The sequence below is a fragment of the Pseudopodoces humilis genome, chromosome 16 (genome assembly GCF_049639895.1).
Source record: "Pseudopodoces humilis isolate 2021_Gansu_Grassland_sample_001 chromosome 16, ASM4963989v1, whole genome shotgun sequence".
Classification (NCBI taxonomy): domain Eukaryota; kingdom Metazoa; phylum Chordata; class Aves; order Passeriformes; family Paridae; genus Pseudopodoces; species Pseudopodoces humilis.
Window position 1 is genome coordinate 15,229,471 of NC_142215.1, and position 24,101 is coordinate 15,253,571.

General features: G+C 41.8%; 2 protein-coding genes across 2 annotated transcripts in view; one reads left to right on the top strand and one right to left on the bottom strand.

Moving 5' to 3' along the window:
* Positions 1 to 10,084, bottom strand: part of TRPM1 (transient receptor potential cation channel subfamily M member 1) — a 115,781-nt gene extending 105,697 nt beyond the window's left edge. The window contains exon 1 of the mRNA XM_088063014.1: positions 10,038 to 10,084. The gene's annotated coding sequence lies outside the window, so the exon portion shown is untranslated. The remainder of the gene's footprint in view (positions 1 to 10,037) is intronic.
* Positions 10,085 to 14,639: 4,555 nt separating this feature from the next.
* KLF13 (KLF transcription factor 13) overlaps positions 14,640 to 24,101 on the top strand; it is a 33,535-nt gene continuing 24,073 nt past the window's right edge. Inside the window, exon 1 of the mRNA XM_005521446.3 lies at positions 14,640 to 15,595. Within this exon, the coding sequence (XP_005521503.1) occupies positions 15,055 to 15,595 (541 nt within the window). The 5' untranslated portion in view covers positions 14,640 to 15,054. The remainder of the gene's footprint in view (positions 15,596 to 24,101) is intronic.

Here is a 24,101-nt window from a genome sequence, read left to right on the forward strand (position 1 = left end):
TCATTCACTACTTACATAAAATCCTTCTAGTAATCTTGACAAAAGATGGTGCATAGTCCACCATATACATGATGTATCTCCTGAAGACAGCTTTGAGAAATTCAGAGAGGGTTCCCAAACCTAGGATAGTGTTTGGACTAAGTATCTCAAAGTGACTCTTTGGTGCTGCTATTGTCTTTTACATACTCTGCCTCCCCCTTTGTCTCCCTACTTGAATTTATTTGTCTTGGTTTTTCTTATTAAATATTTCTGTTCTCTGGATGCTCTCTATTTGAGCTGTACCCATGCAGTGTAGCACCACCAGCTCTGCTCCCTGCCTGTGTGAGAAACTCTAAGGTTCTACTTCAGAAAAATATTGTTGATTTTGGTGGACCTTAAGGACACAATTAGGCAGCCCTTACTGAATACAGCTCTTTCCAAACCAGGGATGTTTTGGAAACATGTGTTGGAGCACAACTTCAAGTAAAAAAGTTAGACCTGAGAGGTAAAAAGGTCTCACCAATGGCAGGCAGAAGAGTTGGAAAGCAGAGCCCAAATTAAGGTGAGCACCTGGTGGATTCCTTCCTGCCCAAAGGAAACCACAATTCACCTGCCCTTCCACTAAGGGTCAGCTGCTGTTAACTACCTCATTGTATTTGTTGCTTCCTCATCTGCAGGTTTCTCACCTGGGGAATCCCCTAGCCCAAAGAAAATCTGTTGTTTAGAGATGAGCTATAGAGTCAACACTGTCTTTGTGCAGCTACTTTGAAATACACAGGCATCTTCTGTACTTCTGTGGGTTCTGTGAGCTCCAGCTAGAGGGTGTGTGCTGTGACTCACAGTACTGTAATGTACACGTTAACACTTTTCACCCAAACAATGGCATCAAGTTTATTATTTAATATTTTCACCATATATAATCTGTAAAGCATTTCCATATGTTATTAAGTATCATTACATTCCAATCTGAACAGCCCATATGGGATTATTGCTGAAAGGTATTGCAAGCTATGACACTGAAACACAAAGAATGAAAATAAGATTTGCCTTACTTATTAAAGGAAGGTTTATGTGCTGTCATGGCACTGTACTAATTACTGTAACAAGCAATTAAGCCTGAATCCTTATTTTGTCTGTACAAGATTTCTGTTGCAAGCCTCAGCCTTCACAGTATAGCTGAAAAAGTAGACAGTTATGGGAGAAGGACACAAACACATCCAAAGTGACTGAATGAGATTATATAATGATGTTATTTCTCTTATTCTGAGACACAGCATGGCAATTCTGCACTATGGAATAAATACACTGTTATCAGAAAGGCCCAGTTGGTTCCCCAAACAGCATCCCACTCACTGAAGACATTTATATTAATTTTTTAATATCTAAGTTTTCTTGGAAAATGACATCATGCCACTCACTCACTGTGCTTTGTTCAGCACTTGTGCTATGCAAAATCATGAAAAACTGTTAAGCAGTCAGCCCTACCCCGTGGCATTTTGCTGTCACCACTGTGGGACAAGCAGTCCCTTGTTCTGGGCTGTTGTTGACCACAGTCATGGTTCAGATGAGCCCTGACGTGCTCAGCTGGACAGAAGAGCACTGGCAGCTGTGGGACAAACACACAATCAGCCAGCACCTGCCATGCACAGCACTCACAAGCCTCATTCAGAACATTAAGCTGTCCCCTGATAGATAAGGAGGTTACTAAAGACAGAGTAACTACACTGGAGAGAACACTACAAATTAGACAAGCAACTGCTGTATTGCCTAGATTTTATTAGTGAAGCACAGTATACCCCAGAAATTAAATGTAATGTTACTAAGGGGAAATATCCTGCTCCTCCCAGGTACAGGCAGGACTAACAGCAGAGATGCTGTGGCTACTGCTGCAGGTGTTTGGCAGGGGGAAGACAAGATAGGGTTTGAGAAGAGCTACTCACAGATCACCAAAAAGCTAAGGTGGTTACTGTTACACAGACCACTAACCCTTTCGTTCCTTCCAGCTCCAGCAGGGATCCTAAGTTCATTGTCCACTTGAAGCACACAGGTAAGGCTTTATCCTAAATCCAAATGACTACCAGCATGTTATGTACTCTGCTGTATATCACTGAACTCATCCTCTTACTGAAGAAGGTTTTGCTTTTTTGGTTTTTTTTTAAATATACAAACCACTAAAAAGGAAATTAATCTTCTCAGGCAGGCAATGAATATTCCCACTGCAGAATGCATTGAACCACTTAACTGCACAGAACACTACAGCCCATTGCCTAGCAGACCTAGCCAGACCACATTTTCCACTACATTTTTATTTTGAAAACAGCTGAATGCACAAAACAAAAGTCAGTTTCATTCCCCAAGTAAATAATCTGGGCTAAGAGTAAATCAACCAATGCACTTGGAAAACTATCAGTCTCTATTCTAAACACATTCCAGTTAATGCTATTTGAGCCCTTCTATGTTTGTTTCCTTTGACTCTGAGTGAATGCATTTGATTCTGGTGAATGATAAGTCCTCTGAAGAGCTAACTAAGGCCACATTTATTTTTTCAGCATTTACTCAAAGTAAATTCTGGATTACATAATTACTCTGAAGCAATATAAAAAGATGCATTGAAAATCCATGTTGTCAGTGCTCTCCTTTGGCAGTTATATTCAGGAAATGGAACTACTGCATGAATTTGGAAACTAACCAATAAAACAAATGGCAAATTTTCAGTTACCTGTCTGCAAACCATCTGCATCCCCAGAATTCCCCAAGACAATGTGTGCATAGTGCTAAACAGCAAACCATGTTTGTGATATATCCACAAACAATTCAATAATAAGCAAATAGTTCTGTAAGCAGATGAACTGAAGAAAAACTATTTCCTAGGCTAATCAGCATGGGATAACTTATGCCTCAAAAGGGGAAAATTCTGCTGCAGCTTCTCATCACAGACAGGGATCTGTGATTATCTCTTTTCAAAGGATACCTATGACATTACTTGTTTTTATCACTTGAACTCACACAACAAGATGAAAATGTATTAAGCAGAAAACAGACATGAAATTGAGTAAGCCCGGCTTCCATAACAAAAAACCCACAACAACCAACTAACTAACTAAGAGGAAGCAGGATCATGCAAAGGAGACTCCAGAAATTTGGCTTTGGATTTTTATGTTTTTCCATGAGTAAAATTTATGTGGTGACTGCACTGGTTCCTCTGTAGTCTAATGAGATCCAGATTTTCTTTCCTTTAATTAAAAAATATGTGCTTTAATAGTTGATGCTAAGTCTGAAGTGTTACAAGCCAGGTACCTTTGATTTCAGTCATATAAAAACCAGGATTGTACACTAAGGACTCAAATACTGTAGCTTTTGTAAGAAGTAGTTTCATGGCTTATCTTTACTGTACATAGCCATTTGTACCAAGAAGCTATTTGGTAAGTCTGACTTTGCAGAAAGATGGCCCTCCTCCTCAAATGTGGGATGATCAGCTTGAACGACAAATGCTGGAGATTTAGGATAACTCCTAAGGAAAACCATTATCATGAAAAATCACTCCTGATCCTGAAAACGCCTATTTAAGTCTGAGCTAGTGAGATAATTACTGATATGGTAAGCCTTTCCTGAAGGATATTAGGTGATTTCAAATGTCTACAGTATGTGGATCAGTGCACAAGTTATAGAATCACAGCATCATCTAGGCTGGAAAAGACGTTTAAGATCATCCAGTCCAATCTTTAACCCAGCACTGTCAAGCCCACTATTTAATCATGTCCCTAAGTGCCACATCAACACATCCTTTAAATTCCTCTAGAGGTGGTGACTTAAAAACTTCCCTGGGCAGCCTGTTCCAATGTATAATAACCCTTCCAGTGAAGAAATTTTTCCTAATATCTAGTCTGAACCCCCTGTGCAACTTGCAAGTGCAACTTGAGGCCATTTCCTCTTGTCCTTTTGCTTGTTATTTGGGAGGCTGACACCACCCTCCTTTCAGGGAGTTGTAGAGGGCAATAAGGTCACCCCTGAGCCTCTTTCTCCTCAGGTGGAAAACTGAACACCCCCAGCTCCTTCAGCTGCTCCTCATCAGACTTGTGCTCCAGACCCTTCCCTACCTCTTTGCCCTTCTCTGGACTCACTCCAACCTCAAGGTCCTTCTGGTAACAAGGGGCCCAAAACTGGATACAATTTCAAGGTGGAGCAGTGCTGATCACCATTGCTGAGTGAAGGGCCCTGCTCACTGCACACTGTACTCAGGTAATGTGTTCTGGGAAAGAAATATTTCCAAAGCTCGAAGGGAATTACTCTCATATAGCTCAATACAGCACATAGGCCTACTTCAGAACAAGTTTTCAGGTAGTAAACTAAACCACTCTAAGCTTAAAAAGAGGAAACCACAGGCAGAATTAGGTAAAAATGGATGTCAAAGGTCTCTGAAACTACACTAAAGGAGCCTAGTTTTCAAAATGTCTTTGAGCCCAGTGCTCTCAGAAATGGAGAGCATTGATATGGCTTTGCAGGGACATACTAGATGATGGGGAAACTTGTGGGCCAGCTCATAGAGCACCAGCTAGTAGAGCTCATGCTTCTGTGTCATATGACATGCCCAGCTTTCCCCCTTTGCCTGGCTTTCCTGGAAATATCTCTAAGTTTCTGCACAGTGCTTAGTCATATGTGTGATCATGTCTTCACTCTTCAAACTGAGCCTTTTTTTTGTAGTTCAATGACATATTTCTGCAACTGTCCTCCTCTACTATAGAGGTATGATCAGGAACTGACTCAGGAGAGAACATACTGTAATGTTAAATGATGTCACTGTCATCTAGTGTTCCTGAAAAATCCCCAAGATAACTCTCTGAAGTCTGTCTGCATATGACACATAGCATCTAAATTGCATGTCTAGCACGTAATCCATTTATTGGCATAAACTATGCTGGTAAAAAGCAATTGCTTTTAGAGTGTCAGCAAAACCTGTGCCTGGGCATTTCTGAAAATGCAAGGATCAGATTCTCAATCAAAACACAAGAAAGTTGCTTGGTTGGACTTGAGAGTGAGTGTCTTTTTCTAGTTTAAATTACCTTCCCATATGGATTAAGTTTGTGCATCTATGAGTTATCATGGGGTAACTCATCCTATCTCCATCAAAGCAGCTGGATTTTAGGCATCTGTAGGGCTGATACTCAGGTGTCATTCAGCATGGGGGTCTCAAGGTTATTGTAAAGATGACATCTTAACATTGTAATGAAAGATGCCAGCACAGTGGAGCAGGAGACATAGGCCAGATGCAGATCTTGTGCTGACAGTGGATATAGTGCAAACATGGGCAGTAAACGAGAGAAGAGCAAATCACTGCTTCATAAACAGTTTCTGTTCATAAGGAATCATACAAACACTGCACTTAAGAGACTACATATGTTAAATACATAGCAGACAATCACAGAGTTCACAGTAATAAGGCAGTGAAGCAGTGTGTGTTCACAGATGAGAAAGGCTGGCTTACCTTTTCAGGCCCTGTTTCTGGGAGCAGAATTATCTGCTGGCTAAATCTCCTTCGCAGAGGAGGCAATAAAAGTTCTTGGCTGTAGAAGAACTGACAGCAGTTCCAAAAAAAAAAAAATCAACTTGGGCAAATCTCTCACTGCTGCCAAGAAATCCCCAGCAGAGCAGGAGTCACCAAAAGCTGTGGGTTGGAACAGGTTAAACAGAAAGCCAGGACACTGCCCAGGGGAGGCAGAACCAGGAAAAGGGACTGGTTTTCATAGAGAGGAAACTAAGAGCAGTAGGAAATTAAGTCCCAAAACAGATGCTCCTTAACTCTCCCCACAGTGGGATGAGTGAGAGAACTGGAAGGACAAAAGTGAGAAAATTTGTGTGTCAATATAAAGACAGTTTAATCAGAAGAGAGGGAAAGAAAAAAACCAAAACACAACAAGAAGAAAAACAAGTGATACAAAAGCAACCACTTAACAGCAGCTACACCAATACCCAGCTAGTTCCCAAGCAATGGCAATCCCTGAAAAACTCACCCCAGACTCTTTGCTGAGCATGATGTTGTAGAGTACAGGATATGCTTTTGGTCACCTGGGCTCAGCTGTCCTGGCTGTGTCCCCTCCCAGCCTCTTGCCCACCCCCAGCCTCCTCACTGCAGGGGCAGAGTGAGAAATGGAGAAAGCCTGGACAATGCGTAGGCTCTGCTCAGCAGTAGCTAAAACATCTGTGTGATATCAGCACTCTTTGGTGACTGCACAGCTGCTGTGATGTAAATTACCCCCATCTCTGGCAAACCCAGTACAGGGACCCACTCACACCCAGTTAAAGCTGACTGAACCTTGTCAACAGCCATTATCCCATGTTCAGCCTCCAGCTGCACTTGAGCAATGGCTTCCAGAGGAGTGCAATTCAGGCTTGGGTGCCTCACTCTCTTTAATGAATCAGTAAGAGACAGATTCACTCATTTTACACAAAACACAGGGAGCTGACTTGCACAGCTTACACAGAAGGCTGTGTGGATGGACAGACCACACACCTAGGCTAGTGACCTAGATGCAGACTAAAGACAGGGATAAAAGTAAGTTTCACTGCACAAAGGCCAGTGAAGCTGAAATCTGTGCTGATAAACCTTCTAAAAAAGGACACACACTTAAAAACTCTTTGTTCCTGCCACAGACCTGGGTAACACTTTTGGACACATTGCAAACTCTGCTGGATTTAGTTTTCACAGGGCACTCCTCCCTGGGGAACAAATTTTGCAGAGGTGGGATCCCCTAGACTCATTTACATTCAGACTCTTGAAACGGGTCAAAGTCTCCCAGTGAAGTGGACAATTTGGATTAACAGTTTATTCCTTCAGTAGCCACCTTCAAGGAAAGCAAATATACAGGTCACATGAGCCTGCTGAAAACCAGTTACTTTTACTTTACATATCACAATTTCCAGGCTCATATAGACCAAATTACCACACACATGCACTTGCCCACTTCTTCAGCAACCTCACAACAACTCTCTAACATCAGAGGTTTCTAAGCAATCCAGTTCAGTGTCGTTCAGTCTCTCATTCTCTCTCTTTAGCTGACCTTTGAATCAAGCAGCAACAAAACAGATTTCTCTCCCCCATGTCCTATCTTTCCTCCACCAGCAGTATGCTTATAATCTCCTTAAAAAGGCTAAGCAGAGGTGCTTTTATGTATATTTTGTAGCTACTTTGCTAAGCTCTCATCAGCCTCATCACATAATCACTGCTCTTGGATCTCCATGACACTCTCACCTTTATGTCCAGATTCAGATTATAAATAATGTTTTGCCATGGAAAGCAGCCATTTTCTTACTCACGGAGGTTCCACTGGGATACATAGCTTACCCAGAAATACACAGTATTTCACCACCTCATGATGCTGTCTGAAAGAATTTCTTTTGTTCTTTGCAGTGTCTCAGCTGAGAGGCAGAAGAAAAATTGTCAGAACTCCATATTCCAAATTCAGTTTACAGTCTCACACCATACCAACTGCCCAATTCCAAGCACTGTCCATCAATTGTACCTAAACATCGTATCTTTTCATAATGATTCTGCAAATATAAAATGCTGATCTTTGAACACTGATTACTCCAGTAGGCTTAACATATTACTCATCTGACATTATATCTGCTTCAGAAAGCATATATCCAGCCTTTTTTGCAATATTTTGCAGTGCTGTTTTCACCTGTGAGTCATTGCTGACTTGCAAGCATGAACATGAAAGAATGTTATGCAACTTTTACTGAATAAGCTACTGGATCAATTCACTCATCTGAGTACTTCCTGATGACGTGTTGGTATTTTCTGTGCTTTTGAATGAAAAGCTTAGCAAAAGTGACAACATGCAATATTCACACATTACAAAAATCACAGAGAAGTCAAGAAACAGAAATAATAAATGTGTAAATCATAAAAGGCCAAAACCAACACTGAAATGAGTTAAACTGAGCTCAAAGTAATGATTTTGTGGATCAAATCCAGTGGAAGTGATTATGCTCAATACATGGCTTCTAACTTCATCACTTTCTGCTTCATAGCTGGCAAAACCTGACAGAAGTCTGGTTATAGAGTGAAAATAGAGGAAGTAATTATTTTATGTTTTACCTTCCCACGTTTGCTGTACCTTAACTTGAACATTCTCATAATCTTTGGTAAGCTTTATTCAACTTCTTGCATTCAAAAGAAGCTATTTTCTTTTTCTGACCATATTCCTCAGAAATACATAGCAGGCACAGAACTTCATGTCATCCTTCCAAGTTCTTCAATTTTCTTATGGCAGGAAATTTGCAATTCCCAATATTCTTAAGTTTTTACATCAACAGTTAGAAGGCCCTTTACTGATGCACCTGCTGACTTATGACTGGATATCTCAGAACCACTGGTCATCAAACACAACTCCTTCACTTGGAAGTTTTTTCACAGTGTGTTACAGACCACTGACCTAGGCTCTCAATGAATTGCTCTTCTGTAATGCAGGATGAACAGCAACCTTATAGAAATTAGAAGATAGAAAGGTAAAAGGAAGATAAAAAAGGAAATTAACAGCAAAAAATCCTGAACTTGTGGGTCACCACTTCAGAGGTCTGACCACAGCAGAAAAGCATGTCTGTATCTGGAAATGAACCAAGACACTCCTGTGCCCCAGCTGCAGAGGTCAGGCACACCATGCAACAGGCCTGCTTGGTGTATTCAGTGATGCTGGTCACTGTGAAGCTTTTGACAATGACCAGCTCATCATTATTTCAAGAAACAGACTAGCACCTTGAACTCCTCTTTTCCTGCTTTGTGGCTGAAAGAAACTAGAGAAATAGTCTTCTACAGCCTCATACATGATCACAGCTGTCTCAGAGGTTGTCTGCAAGAAAGAATGCCATGAGAATAGCAACTGCAGGTGTCTCCTGCGATCTGCTGAGATCAGTGCAATGTCTGACAGCTGAAGCAGAAACTGAATTTCAGCTAACAAAATTTCAGTTTGTTGTTCACAAAGGAGTGCTTGACTTCTGCCTCTCAGCTTTCCAGTATGGATGGGGTAGTGACCGGAAGCCAGAGAACCTTATAAGCACGTAAGGCACCCCACAGCCCCCAGTCAGTATTGCCACTTAGAAATTCACAAGCATTATTTCCACACACAGTGGCTTTCATGATTCTGTGGTTGGTGTCATTGTGTCCTCCAAGAAATCCATTAAAATTGACTCAGTTTGCATACATCATTGCTGCTCACTTCTAAGATCTAAACTATCATTTCACGCTTTGTGACAGAAGAGGACTAAGCACTGAACAACAAATGTGCTTCCTTTTGTTTCTCAGCTCTCCACATTTTCCACGAAGATACAACATTACCCAGTAAATACCAATTCACTCAGACCAGTGGGAGGGAGCCTTTACACTGCCATAATGGTCATTTCAGACTCCTACTGCAGAAATGACCAGCTGAAAAAAAATAAACCTTTCAATCACTGCTCAATGCAAGAATGTGTTTACATTTATATTAAACTCTCTTCCACAGCATACACAATAGCACAAACTGATGTAGTACACACCAGAGAACACAATCTCTTTTGTGCCCCATCTTCTGAAAGTATCAAAATGCTTCTTAAATGTGAGATTTATTTTTCTTTCAGAGTTTATTCTCCTAATGATACTTTTATCACTGCCATGCCAATACATTCTTCCATTTTGTGTGCAATCATTAGTTACAACAGCACAATGGCATTTTGGATTCTTGTCACAGCCAGTCCAGGGAGCTCAGTGACAGAATACACTGCTGCCACTCGAGCTTACAGTGCTTTCTGAGCCCTCCAAAGCTTCTTGTTGTGTTTCTGAAATGTCAAAGTTGCTGACTGCTGACTGACAGGTAAAAATGGTTTCCTGACTTTTTTAATATTCAAGCCTTACCTCCACCTTTTGTAAAAGTACTGCCACATGTAAGCCATTTGAGCATTTTTATTTTTTTTACCAATTCTGTAACAATTGGAGACTTATTAGTGACATTGATAAGAATTAACACAATTACTTGATTAACACAGTGATTTGTCCAAATTAAAATTAACTATCTGATACTCACTCTTTTATTAGGACACCAGGACACCTGGTAAAAACAACACTGTGCAAACATTCAGGGGAGAGTGTGTCAGGAACCTGTTCATTGCCTCCCTCTCTTCCTGTCTTCTGCACTTTTGCATTATTATTAACCTGATACCAACAAAAGAGACAGTGTTAGGCAAGCTTATCTTTGAGAGAGCTACAGGCCATAGGTTTTATAATTCTGTCCCCTTTTATTCCCTTTTCTTTCCAGAGCCCCCCCCTCCCACCTCAAACCATGAAATCACTAAGAAGGAACCACAGGAAAGCATCACTACAGACTGATAGGTTCTGTCAAAGTACAGGACTGTGGCTGTACTGCAACAACGCAGGCAGAGACATCCATGTTTCCTTGTTTCTTCTGTTTTATTGGAAAAGGAACTATTTACATAGTCAAAATGAAATTAAACTACATCTTTTCATCTTACAGATGCTTCGGAGGAACTGCAACAGGGAGAGAGGCTATGCAGCTTTTTCCTTTTCCTGTTCTAATAAAGAGCTTCCTAAGATGATACAAAATAACATTACTTCCCTGAAGTACACAGAACTCCTGTGGCTTACACTTTTTGTATCTCACTCACTGGATATAAAGCAGAAGTGTATGAAAAGAGAAAAACTTACTACACAAAATCACACAGGAAAAGCGCTGATGAAGTATCTGCTACCATAAAACTTCATGTTTAGATCTTATCATGTACTTCAGAATAGTAAACTAATTTCTCTCAGATAAAATTCTTCATATCTCCCACTCATAAAATTCTTCCTTCAGATTGCCTAATTTTGCACATTGCAGTCTTCCACTATTATTTGGTTTACAGCAAATTTTTAATTGGAATAACAGTTTTTACACCAGTTATAAAAAATGTTCCTAGAGCACAATTATTTCTTTTTTTGGCCATGCCATCAGTCTGGCATGGCCTTCCTTTGTAGTAGGACTTTGTTCTGTTCTGTTTAAAGTTCCTGTTAACAGAATCCATAAAACTATTTTCATTTCACAAAGCAGTTTAATGTTTCTTATTCCTATAAATTAAAACAATGAGCTATTTTGGGAAGCACAAAACAGGGTGGATTCCACGTAAAATTATTCTGCTGCTATGCACTCACAGCTAAACAAAACTTTAAATTATGTAATATGAAAACAATAAATATTAAAAACCTCTGCCAAAAAAATAGGCTGTATTTCTTGAGTGGATAGAAAAATAGTGTCATAACAGAGGGAAAAAAATCTCACCTCAGTCTGAGGGACAAATGCCTGCAAGTAAGAATACATCAACGACATAATAAAAAAAATAAGTAAGGAGGTAGGATCTATTCTTATTACTTTGTTTTTGTAATCTCAGTTTCAAAATACACCTCCTTTGGTGAGAACGAGTCAGGCATAAGATGTTCAACAGAGGTGAACTGGAGATTTACTGTGTGATTACAGAAATTCACTTTTCCAGTTAATCAGAAAAAAATAACATGCAATAATTAACAATTAACTTATAGGTAAATACATATCATTATAAGAAAAAGTTGATAAATGGGCACAGTATTTTGTCTAGTGATTTTCCATAAATGGTTTTTGTTCTAGGAATCTAATGTAATGACCAAAATTCCTTGCAAAGCAAACCGACCCCCTACCCCTGGCTGCTTGCTGGGAGGTTATTTACTACTGTTAGTTCACACAGCTGCATTTGAGATTTGCAATCCTGCATTGAAGCCAAAGCTGGTCCCACTGGGCAGCTGGAATTATGTCCACATGACAAATACACTTACCTCACACCCTGCTCTTGAACATGCAGCGATAGTGACTTTCATGCTGTATGCAAGGCAATTGTTACTTTTAGTGAGCTATTAGAAAGCCAGAAGTACGTTTCTGTTCATAGTTATGATTTAAAAGAGAGTAATACATGAACCCTAACTGGACTCCATAAACATCTGTCAAATATCATTAACTTTTCTTTTGCTTATAAAGGCCTTTCTATTATAAGTAATCCTCACAACATTGCTCTTTCCCAAAGGAAGAAGGAAGCACACAGGGTTCATCCAACCAAAGAAGGAGCAAGTTCTCGTCCAAGCAAACCTCCTCCCCTAAGCGCCCCCCGCCCTGAACCCCACTGTGCCACATTCCCAACCCGGTACTAACACTTTTTGCTCTCAGTGCAAAAAGGCAGGACGACGGGAGAGGCCATAGACCCCGGGGAGCTTGGTTACGGTAACTGGTTTTTCATGAAAGGCACTCCTACACGACAGCAGTTGCTTTCAGGACAAGACTTTAAACCAACAAATCATTTGAAAAAGGAAGACCGCCCCTCTCCCGGCCATCAGCTGCACCAGCCATTACCCGCTTACAGCCGCCTCTGCCATCGGGCCCGGTCACGCCATCGGACCCGGTCACGCACACGACGCTGCGCCACTCTCCGCCAGCCAGAGATCCCAGGATCGTGGTAAGCCGTGTCTTGCCCGCCCCCGCCATGAACACAAAACATCAGCTACGGCATATTGTCACCCACAGAACCCCCGGCCACACGGACACCACCGCGGACACTGGCCACGCCGCCACCTGCCTGAGGGACACCTCGCATGTCATGTAAAGGCCTTCCCCATTGGCCGGCCCTCCCGGGATAGCCAATCACAGTTCTCGTCTCTCCCGAGGGGTTCTCCCCTCACGCCGGGCAGGCGGTGCTCTTGCTGTGCGCGGGAATTGCGGAGATCTGCCGCGCTCCCTGTCTGCTCTGCCAGCATCTCTGCCCCGGGCCAGGACTGGCCACACCGGCCCCTCTGACTCCGGGGAAGCCATTGCTACACAGCGGGTGAGAGTACGGCCAGAACAGAGCGTGACGGCGTGCCAGGGCGTCGAGGACAGGCGGTAGGAGAGGGGCCCAGCAGCGCTGAGGAGGTTGCGTGGGCTGAGGGCACAGAGAATAATACTAGGGAGCCTGTGGAACCCCCCCCCTCAGTGCTGGGACAAAGCCTGCTCGTGGTTGGCAAGCAGGATAGTCCAGTCTCCCTTTTACTGTACATTTTCTGATAATTGTCTTTGATCCCGGGGTTAAGACTAAGAACTTTTGCCCAAGTATTGCCCTTTTCTCATTTCCCTGAAAACGGCCCCAGTTTCTTCTCAAGCTGAAAGAGCTGCAGGGTTTCTTCTCTGAATCTACTACTAAAGAACCACCAGGTAAGTCTACTTAAGCAATTCTTCCCTCTCAAGAAGGAGATTGAGCTTGAGCACAACTAATATTTTTTACAAAGATAATTTTTACAGAATTCCTTTTTCATCTAATGGGTAAGTCCCAAACTCAACCTTTTTACTTGAAAATGTGTTAACATTTCGTGTAGATCTGCTCAGCAAAACAAATGGTATCGTACAGTATGCATCAAAATGTTCTGTCTCGATTCAGCATTAAACCACATTCTCCTGTACTGGTAGTGCCTTATTTCTCTCTTTGCTACAGAGACAGCACCACAGGCCACCCTGTTCTGAGCAGACATGGGGGCACTATGGCAGGCACAGGTTTCCCCATGAGCCTAGCCCTGAGGGGCAGTGCTGCATGTCAACATAAATTCCATGTTTTCACAAAGCACAGTGGTAGCATAAGCAGACTTTACTCCTGAGTTTGGTATTTTCGCATCTACAAAACCAACTTTTTGCTCAACCTAACACCAAAACTATTTTGGTTTTGGAATAATATTTTGGTTTTGGTGAAGATGTTCACTTCCTCTCAGGCTCCCTCAAACTCCACAAAACTTTTTCTCCTGAAAGAAGGGCTTCCAAAGCAACCTTCCTCTTATCATCTCTGTCTCAGACAAAATAATTGTCTTTTGTAAAGACATTAATTTCATAGGAATTAGTCTGGAGAAAGATGTTCCAGAACAAGGTCATAGGTATCACAAGTGCTTTCCGATCTCCATTCAGATGCATTTCTTTCCTTGTACTCGGTGAGTTACACATGCAACTGTCTCGTTGATTCAGGCATTAATCTCTGTAAAACTGGCCGAGCTGTATCTTTTACAAGCAGAGAATAATAATGAAACCCAAGTAATTTGCATTTGTACTTTTAAATAATTCAGAGGCTGCAGAGTGCTACAGTTTTGAAAGGAAGGCGATTTTAAGTGTGTTCCCTGGCAGTTAGTGAAACCTGTCACAACCCATTAAAATCCACACCCGAGCTCCATCTGTGTAGCTGCGGACCAAACCGTGCAGCCTCGCTCCTTCCTGTCACTTGTATCATTTCCAACTTCAAAACGTTTTAATCTTGTAAAGTTCAGCGCCTGTTAAATTGTCCCTTGCGGTGCTCTAACACGGATACTATCGAATCGCTCACGTCCGTCATAGGGTGCAGGGCAGGGAGCGAAAGGCCCGGGAGCTCCCCGGCCGCGCCCGGGGCCGGCGGAGGGGTTCGCGCGCGCCGCCCTGCGCTCTGCGGCCGCGGCAGGGGCGGAGGGTGCGGGCCGCGCGCGCCGCCAGCCAATGGCGCGCCTCCTGCCGTCGGCGGGCGCTGTCCCCCGCGCGCACCGCCCACCTGCCGGCGCGGGCTGCGGCCCCGCGCTGACGTCACGGCCAGATGTTTCCCCAGGCCACGCCCCGCGGGCTCCGGGCGGCTCCGGGCAGCGATAACGGGGAGCGCCGGGTCCGCTGTCACAGCGCGATGGGAGGGCTGCGAGACCGCATCGCCAGCTCATTGCCTTGAGAAAACGGCATTAATCCATACTGCGAGCAACAAGCTGCCAGTGCCAGGATCTATCTGCTGTTCTTTTTATCTTCCACTGGACCGCCAACGCTTTTTCGATTTAGTGACAAGCTGGGTGTGATCGTCACGAACAAAGTGTGGGTTTGATGGCTGCTAAATCAGCCTTTACTCCTACAAACCGATCCTAAGAAATAAGGGAGGGAAAAGTCTGCTTGTGTAATCTTTTTAGAAAGGGAAAGAGCGCTGTTGTGTTGGGTCTGTTTTTCCCTTTTTTTTTTTTTTTTTTTTGTCTTCGTCTGTTTGGATTTCTTTTTGAACTTATGAAAAATGGCAACAGCAGCATACGTGGATCATTTTGCAGCAGAGTGCCTTGTTTCTATGTCAAGTCGTGCTGTTATCCATAGTCCCAAAGGGGATCCTGATCCCCAACCTGATGCAGCAATACTTCCTTCATCCAATGGAGAAGATAGACGGGAAGTCAGAGAAACCGGGAAAGACAATGGATCATCATTACTTGTGGTAGCTAGCATTTTAGCAGATCTGAACCAGCACGTCCCAAACTCACCTGCTCTAAGGACGGAAAAAACAGAGACACTTGATTTAACAGAACAAATACACATTTCTATTGCTTCTGAGGAGTTTGGGGAAGAAAGTCTGTCTTCAGCTGGTAAGCGTGGAGGAGAAAGAGCAGCCACACCTACTAGCCTGGCTGCAGTAACTGAGCCAAGCCCCAGACAAAAGAACAAACGCATAAGAAGCTGGACTGACCCTGGATCACCCCAGAAAAAGCACAAATGCCACTATGTGGGGTGTGAAAAAGTTTATGGCAAATCTTCCCATCTTAAAGCTCATCTAAGGACCCATACAGGTTAGTTACAATCCAGCCAGAGATTTATTTGTTACAGCTTGGTAATTAAAATGAAAAACAAAACCAAACAAACTTTTATTTGGCCACTGTTATGGTTTCATCTCTCGGAACTCAAGCTCGGGAAAACCAAACAACAAAAAACCCCTCTGGGAGTAAACCCTTACTGGGCATAGATTCAAAGCTAATGTTGCCCTTTTTTATTAATGTCACAGGGAACGGCATACGGGTCATCTGTGCGGATTGTACCAAGCTGTAATTTTTAGCTGCTGGCCTTCTTGTTCTGTGTGTCTTCTGCTTCCCTTTCCAGTACTTCTTACCTCCCTGTTTTTCCTACTCTGTGCTCCAGTCCCTCTCTTTATACCAGCTTATCACTTCCCATGCAAGTATCAATATTCTTGATATTTTAAAATTAAATGTTCTAGAGGCACCTACATGGCTGTGTATCTGTTTCTTTCTTTAGCAGACACTTTGTGAAAGCTAGAGTAAGCAGAAGGTTGATGAGAGGCTGAACACAAGTCACAAGGAGACACCATGAGTGAGGAGAGAGGGGGATATGGGCAGTGTCTAAAATGCTTTTGGCAGCTGGGTAAAACTGAATTCAAAAGAAAAAAATATTTGAATGCAACCAGTATCTTGTACTCATGAGTGTTCAGTGCTTACTTCTTGGTGAAGGCTGAGCACTTTTTTGTTGCTACTGTAGTTTATGAGACACACCCACAGAAAAAGTGGAAGTCTTCAAGCGTTGAGAAAGTTGTACTGAAAGTATTAGGAAGGCCATCTTGAAATAGGCCCCATGACTTGCCACACCTCACGCCTCTGCCTGGTGCTGGGAAACAGGATGGCTTCCAGACAGACAGGGGACACCAAGAATTGAGGAGATCAGTCTCTGCTGAAGGCACCAATCATAGCACATGTGTTGAGGCACCACACCGACTAGAGCAGACTTGTGCAAGATGTTCCACTGAATAATTTCAGATGGCAAATTAGTTTACTAAGATGTATGGTCAGTTCTCTTAAAAAGAGCAGTAAGAAAGAGATCCTCAGAACTAAACATGACGTAACTCCTGAGCAGTTTTAGCTCTGAGGTGTCAACCTCACCCATGCTGGCCCTGCTTTCAGTGTGCCTTCAGCTTTTCCTGTTGCCTTCTTGAGCTAAAGTAAGAGCCATTCTAATTTGACGGTATGCTTTGCTCTCTGTGGGAGAGAAGAAAGCCCCATCAAATCTGAGCATATGGATGGACAATTCCCTGTGGCACACAGCCAAAGGAACAGCGTGTTCCTGGCACCCCAGGCAGCCTGTCCTGCTTTGCACTGTGTAACTGCTTTTTGCCGCCTTGGGAGTTATACAGAAAAGGTGTTTCCACTTGGCTTGCAGGGAATTGTCTCCATTAATTTTCAGTTCTTTTGCATTCCTGTTGCTGGCATTTGCCATTGTCCTGAAAGCGAAAGATAAATTTAGCAACGTTTCTGGGTTTCCAAACCAACCAAAGACCAAGAAGGGGAACTCCAGCCCCTGATAAAGAGAGGAGGGTTTGGCATGCCGTCCCTGCGGGGAGAGGAGGGAGGGCAGGGCCGGCGGGGAGTATCGCTCCAGGCTGCCGGCGGAGTGGAGTCATTCGGGGACGCTGGCTTGGCTCCAGGTTCTCTTTTTTTTCTCTTTTCCTTTTTTTTTTCCTTAACTCTTCATTTCCTGTATTTTTTCCAGGACTGTAGGGCTCAATTGGCTACTGCTGTAGCTAATGGCAATAAGAGAGCACGTGTGTCTGAGAGCTAAAGGAAAAGCAGGGAAGGGACTGTTTTTGCCCAGGGAGTGGCAGGACCCTCTGGGACTACAGCTTCTTTGTTTTCTTTCGTCTCCAGTGTCTGTGTGGGAAGCTCTAAGCAAAGCTGCCAAGTTTCCCTCCTCACTGGCAACAGGTCCGTCTCTGTTTGGATTGAGTTTTAAACAGGCTTAAATGCCTCTTACTCTCCTTGCAGAATGTTTCCTAAGGTGTTTAAATTTTTTTCTATCTTTAAAAAAAACGTGACAACCTTGAAAAAAGTTTGTAAAACAATAAGAGTTAAACTAACAGAAAAAGTGATCACTTCCAGGACTGGTAAATGTTTGTTCTTACAAAACCCGTAATGGTGTTTTACGGCTTTAGAACAAGGGCTTTGGGTCTCCTGCTTTCTAGTCATCCTGAACTAGTTAAGTAACACATCAGTCTGCCCAGCTGTCAGATAAATAGAGTGATGGCTATCTACATCACAGAGCGGTGGTCAAAGTACTCCAGGTACACATGGAAGCTGCTTTAAACAGCTATCCAAATGAGGCCCAAACCTGTTTGCTAAGAACAGTCAAAACCTCTGCAATGGAGCAAAACTTCTTCCATGTGCTGTATGACTAGATGAGCTGGTATTTAGGGGTGACCTGAAGGCTGAGAAGAGCACTGCAGGCTAGAAGATAACTGATGATCATGCAAGAGATACTTGAAAAAGAACGGTTTATGGTCTGCTTTAGAAACTTGCTTGTCCTTGTCTGCTACTGTGCTGAGAAAGTAAAGGCTTTGCTTTGCATGGTTCGAGGAAGGATAGACCAGATCCTTGAGCTTATGTCAAAGAGATACAGAGCCTTCCAAGTGCTATAGCACCAAATCCAGCCCACATTGATAGGGACTGAAAGCTGGTACTATTTTCCAGCTGTTTGGAAAACAGCTATGTGAAATCCTTCTTATAGCCAGATTTCAGAGCTTAAATAGAGAAAGTTAAAAACCGTAGTGCAGATGATGCTAATTCTCCTACTTAATGCAGAAGAACCAAGATGGAAATGCCAAGAGCATCTGCTTTTTGTCCTTTACTCAGTGTACAGTGTTTTTTAGTACTCCTATTTGGACAATATGTGCTGGAGAAATCCACAGTTTCTTGTGTGCTTTTTTGGTACACTACTTGTTAACCTGTCTCAGCCTTATGAATACTTCACCTTTATTACATTGAAAACCCTAGAACCAGGCAAAAAAACTTTTCACCGAAATCTACTCTTTTCTCTACACCAACTTTCAAAGTTCCCATCCCCCTATGATTCTTTTCATGTTTATGTTTTCCACTCTAGTCTCTCACTGAATGTCCTGGAGTTCAACATGATCATCAGCCACAAAGCCCTTGAAGTTTTAATATTTACCAGAAGGTTATATTTAGTGTCAGTGGGTAGTTATCAAGTCCAAATACTTTTCCACTAAGCCTCCCATGGATCTTGAAAGCTCTGTTCTGGTCCACAGAGGCAGCACCCCTGTTTGTCCTAAGCTATACTGACAACCACTGATACAAGAGGTTTTACTGATACACAGATTTAAAAATCCTCTCCACTGAGAAAATTTCTAAACACAAAGGACTTGCAAAAAAATCAAATAAATAATTCACATGGCAGAGTCCCCCTTTGTCTAAACAGGTTTTCAGCGCAAAGGTGAAATTTTCTGGAATTACTGGAAACCAGTTAGTCTCTTGATGAACCAGTGGTAAAAGGGAGACTGTACAATGCCTAATAGCAATCACCAGGCTGCAATCTTAGAGGGCCTTGTCCCGGACCACTGTGTTCTGAGAGGCTGTAGAGAGTCCCAGCTTATTGCATTATATTACATATTTATACACAGAGAAAAATTATGGGATCTTGGGCAGGACTCACAAGAATCCTATGTATTGCAGCTCCCCACCACATCATTGTGACAGTCTCAAGCTTTTAGCCATCTCCATTAGCACACCATCACCATCATGAATGCAGAGAAAGCACAAAATAAACCTTCATTTAACTCCATTGAACTGTCCTTCTAAACTTACTAGTTCTAAGCACTAAGCAGCACATTATATCACAGAAACATCTTTTCAGTCAGTCATCAGAATTAAATGAATCTGCACAAATTAGCAGAAGCTGAGGAGAAGTGGGCACCAGTCTCAGCCAGGAGTCTTAGTCTTGCAGCAAAACCAACTTAGGGGCCATGTGGCTTAACAGTAGCTCCTCTGCACTGTTGCTAAGCCAGCTCTATGTGGCTGTTGAAGCACAGAAAGAAGAAAAGGCCTAATTATATTATCCTCACACTTACATGTCAGGTTAGGGCTCATCCAAGAGAAAGTGGTGAAGACCTTTGTCGATCTCTAGCTGGCAGAATGAGCTTGGGCAGCTATGTGTTTTGCCTGCTTTACCTTGCAGTTGTGGTAGATATATTATTTGGCATCTGTTGTTCTTTTTAGTCTGACCTTTATCCATTAGCTGGATTGAAATAGGTAGAAAAGACCAACTCATTTCCATTTCTTTACATTAAATCTCTATAATCACATATTTGAGACACTACATTTCATACACTAATGAAGCTGTATGAAAAAAAGTTCTTTTTTAGCTTATGTACCCTTTTTTACCCATCAATTGTTATATCTTGTTTCCCTAGACAAAATTTCTCTGTTGACTTTGTAGCTGGTATATGTGAAGATGGAGAATTTAATAATTTAACTGACAGTTGAAAACAATTTGAGAATAAAGCAATCAGACCTCACTGTGACAAGTATGACAAGAGCATAACAGTTAGGTTGGACAAACGAGTAGTATATGTCGTGTGTTCAGGCTGGTAAAGAGGCCTTTATATAAAGTATAAATAATCCATTTTAAATAGGGCTTTGGATTTCACTTTCAGTTCTAGTAAGTCTAATTTGCTCACACTATGTTAATTCAAAACAAAACAGTAAAGCACAGCTTCCCTTAAAGTTCTGAATCAAGATGCTATCCATGTGTGTAGAAACCAATTAATCAATGTAAGAAGCAAGTTTTTCTATCATATAAATAAACTTTATCTTCCATTTTAGCACCTGGCAATTACCAGAAACATATCTAGTTAAGTAAAACCCCATGGACTAGATCTGGCTGGGTTTCTTTTAGCTTGTTTCTAGGCACACAGTGACTCTTGAATGTGTATGTGTGTAACAGGTGGGCAGTAGAGAAGAAACCCAATCTAAGGCCTTCTGTGCTACTCAAGCGCAGTGCAAAGCAGGACTGCAGACAGTCCTTGTGTAAAGCAGGATGAATTGACTGGTGCTGGTGCTTCAATCCATCCATCCTCCTGAGCTTCCAGTTTGGCTGCTCTGCATACCAGGACTTACAGGGAGCTGCAGTCCCTCTGAGCAGGATGCCAGAGGAAATTGAAAAGGCCTTTCCCCAACACAGATTTCCCAAAGGCAAAAGGACAGACTAAATGAATTTGTCCCTCTGCATGTTGGGCCTCCTGGGTTTGATTTCTTGTGTTAAACGCACAGGCTATGCTTCCTTCAGTCTCATTAGCATACACCCAGATTATCCAAAAGCTGCAAGGTGCCTCTAGGCTGTTGTGTCCCTTAAGTGCCTTCCACCTCCTTACTTTGCTGAGTGCATCAAAGCATTTTCTCTAAGGTTTTATTTCTGAGATGGGCCCAAATGGTGGCTTCTGGACAGATTCAGATAGCAGCCTCACAAAATAAGTTGTCCTTCCGGCCTAAGGCATAAGCTTTCTCAGTGTTAAGAACTTCAGAAGCCTGCTACTTTTTTTCTGAAAACTAATAATCTTAACTCTTTTAATAAGCCTATATTTTTTTAAGACAATACAGATTTTCAAAGCATTGTTTGTGTTTCCTCTGAAACAGCTCTGCAACTCCTTTCTTCCTCTAAGAAAATTTCAACACATAAACAAAAGTCAGAAAACAGAGAACAGCTTCCCTCAAAGCCCTGCGAGAGTCCTCACCCTACAATGCAATTCTCAAGACTATAGTTCTTATTTAAAAGTATTGATTTTAAGCCTGGATCAAACAATATATGTTCATTGAAGATAAAAAAAATATATATATGCTCTAAGTTTCTTAATGGTAAAGTCTTTCAAATAAACACAGGGCATAAACTTCTTAAGAAGTAAGCAAATTTTAAAACATGTTTCAAAAGGAGCTGAAGTCAGGAAGAAAAGTAGAACTACTCCTACTCACTCCTTTTACATGACTGCTTCAAGACTGAATTATAAGATTCAGTTAATTCAGTGCAAAACAGTTAGGGCTAAATTAGTTGGATGGAGAATCCAGCTGGATGACATCTGTATTTACCACACACTTGATTAATATTAGCTGTTAGGGGGAACTACCTCTCCTGATGGTTATACAGGTTTCTCTGTGAAGGACTTCCCTTTATTTCCTTTTCCCCCCTCTTTCTCCCCAGTCTTTGTGGAGATATTAATCACGCATAAGACACAGAAATGAAGTTTCTGGTAACAACAGAATTTAGGTATTTTAGCTAAAAAACATTTAAAGTAAAACTGTACTTATCATTGTTACAACCATGTGTCTAATGAAAAAATCAGAAACATCACAGACTTCTATTTTCACAAGCCATTTTTCTTTTAGCGTGGAAGTGGGACTTAGGTCCAGTGTAATGAAACCTGTTACTATTGGAAGTAGTGAAGATGGATGACCGTCCCGTTGTTTTCCTCATCCTAGACACTGGTGGTAGCACTTTCCCTCTCAGTGACAAGACCTAGGTCTTACAAACAGTTGGGAGTAAACTGGCAAGCAAGGTTTTTAATGAATGGACAGTTGCAATTGATTGCTGTGCTTGTATTAGAAATTAATCACAGCCCTATGGACAAACAAGAGTGTTCAGAATGATCTGCAGAAGACTTTTCTGCAGTAGCCTTTCTCTGCAAGACACTGGAAAGTGTATGTGACAGAAGTTTTGCATAAACAAACCTTTTGCTAAACTGGAATTCCTTATGAAACAAACTCACAATTGGATTCCATCTGAAAAGAAGGCACCTTTAACCATTTAAAACACAACTGTTCCATTGTGTTATTGTCTGGCTGAACATGGTTATGGCACGTCCAAGAGCAGAAACCTGGAACTTGTTTATATTGGACATGTGGTTTCTAGTTCTGTTTTTTAAGTTAAGCACGTTCCAACCTCCCCCCACCCCCTTTCAATCTTGGATCAGCTGTCTGGAAGTCGGTGCTGACAGAGCCAAAAAAATATTCTGCTGTTCAAATGCAGGACAACTTTTGAAGGGTCCTTTCTGTAGAATTTCTATAGGTATACTTTTTTCCCTTTGTTACCCACTTGGCTTTTATGAGGTAGATTTGCATGGGCAGTGAGATCATTATCTTGCTGTGTTCGGTTTAACAATAGCTAGACAATGTGGGTTATTTAAGTGCAGGCACTGAAGTCAGACACACATATCCTGTATTTTTCAGGTCTTGCAGATTCAGCAGATCTTACAGGGCCTCCACTTAATATAAACGAAAAATTTTTAAAAGTTCAGAGTGCCACCGTTGTGGTTACTTCTAGAAAAACGACCTCAGAAGCTTTTTTGCAGCCTTAACATAAAAAGCATTTACTAACCAGGAACTTGGCGCAAGTCAAATGGTATTAAAGTAAGCATATCCTGAAATGACCTCTAGTGCAAGGAAAAGATTTGCTGTAATCACTTACAGTCCTTTCACAGGGCTTTCAGGAAATACAGGCAAAATACTGGGGACTGGGTATTTGCTGATGTTGCAGATCAATGGATCAATAAGCTATCTTAGATTTATTGCACATTACATTTCTACCAGACCACTCTCTATTATTTGGTTATAAGTTATAAGAGTTTTTGGAATAGAGGAACTTAAAAAAATCATATGAAAAAGCAGTGTTGCTGCTGCATGTTTCACATCTTTCCATCTGCCTCGCTAGAATAAACCTTGACAGTAAATACCCAAGCAGGATGGGCATGCTGGTTATGTCCTTACTGCCTGCAACAGTAGCTTTTAAAGCTGGTAAAGGAGAGCCGCAGAAATGCTAACTCTGCCAGAGTAAGATCAGGTGAGGTACAGCAGCCAGAAGGGATGTATTGAGCTTTTTAAAGTAAACAGCTGTCAGTATTTCCACTGGAGGAATTTATAACGGAGCCAGCTGAGAAGGATTAGTACATTTTCAGATGTTTCCTGCAAATTTTTTTGTGAAATGATGAGCTGTTTGTTAATAGATCAGGGAAATATTTATTTTGCTGTTTCGAGGTAAATAAATGAAATTACATTGGTACAAATTTACGTACTACACTGGGATTTTAGAGACTATTTTACATTCTTGCAAACCTCACAGTTAAATATTGTGCTTTCCTATGTTCTTAATCTAGTAATTTAGGCCTTATTCTGCCATAACAAATAGAACAGAGATGCTGCTAAAACCTCACAGAACCATGGACTAATTTTTTGTTATTTATGTGTAGGGGCGTACTGAATTTTAATTTACAATCTTTTAAATGCCAGCAGAAGGACTGCAGATGAGCATTAATACATGAGGGCTGTGACAGTTTTCGGTTGTTCTGGTGATTGATATATTTTCCAAGTCCTATGTGAATTGTATGCAGCCTTCCTATGCACGTGAAACTCTTCATAGAGCACTGAAAGCACCTTAAAAATCATTGGAAACTTCCATTTGCTGAATATATATCTATACAAGCAGTGCCAATGGAATGTTTAGCCTTACTGTGTAATA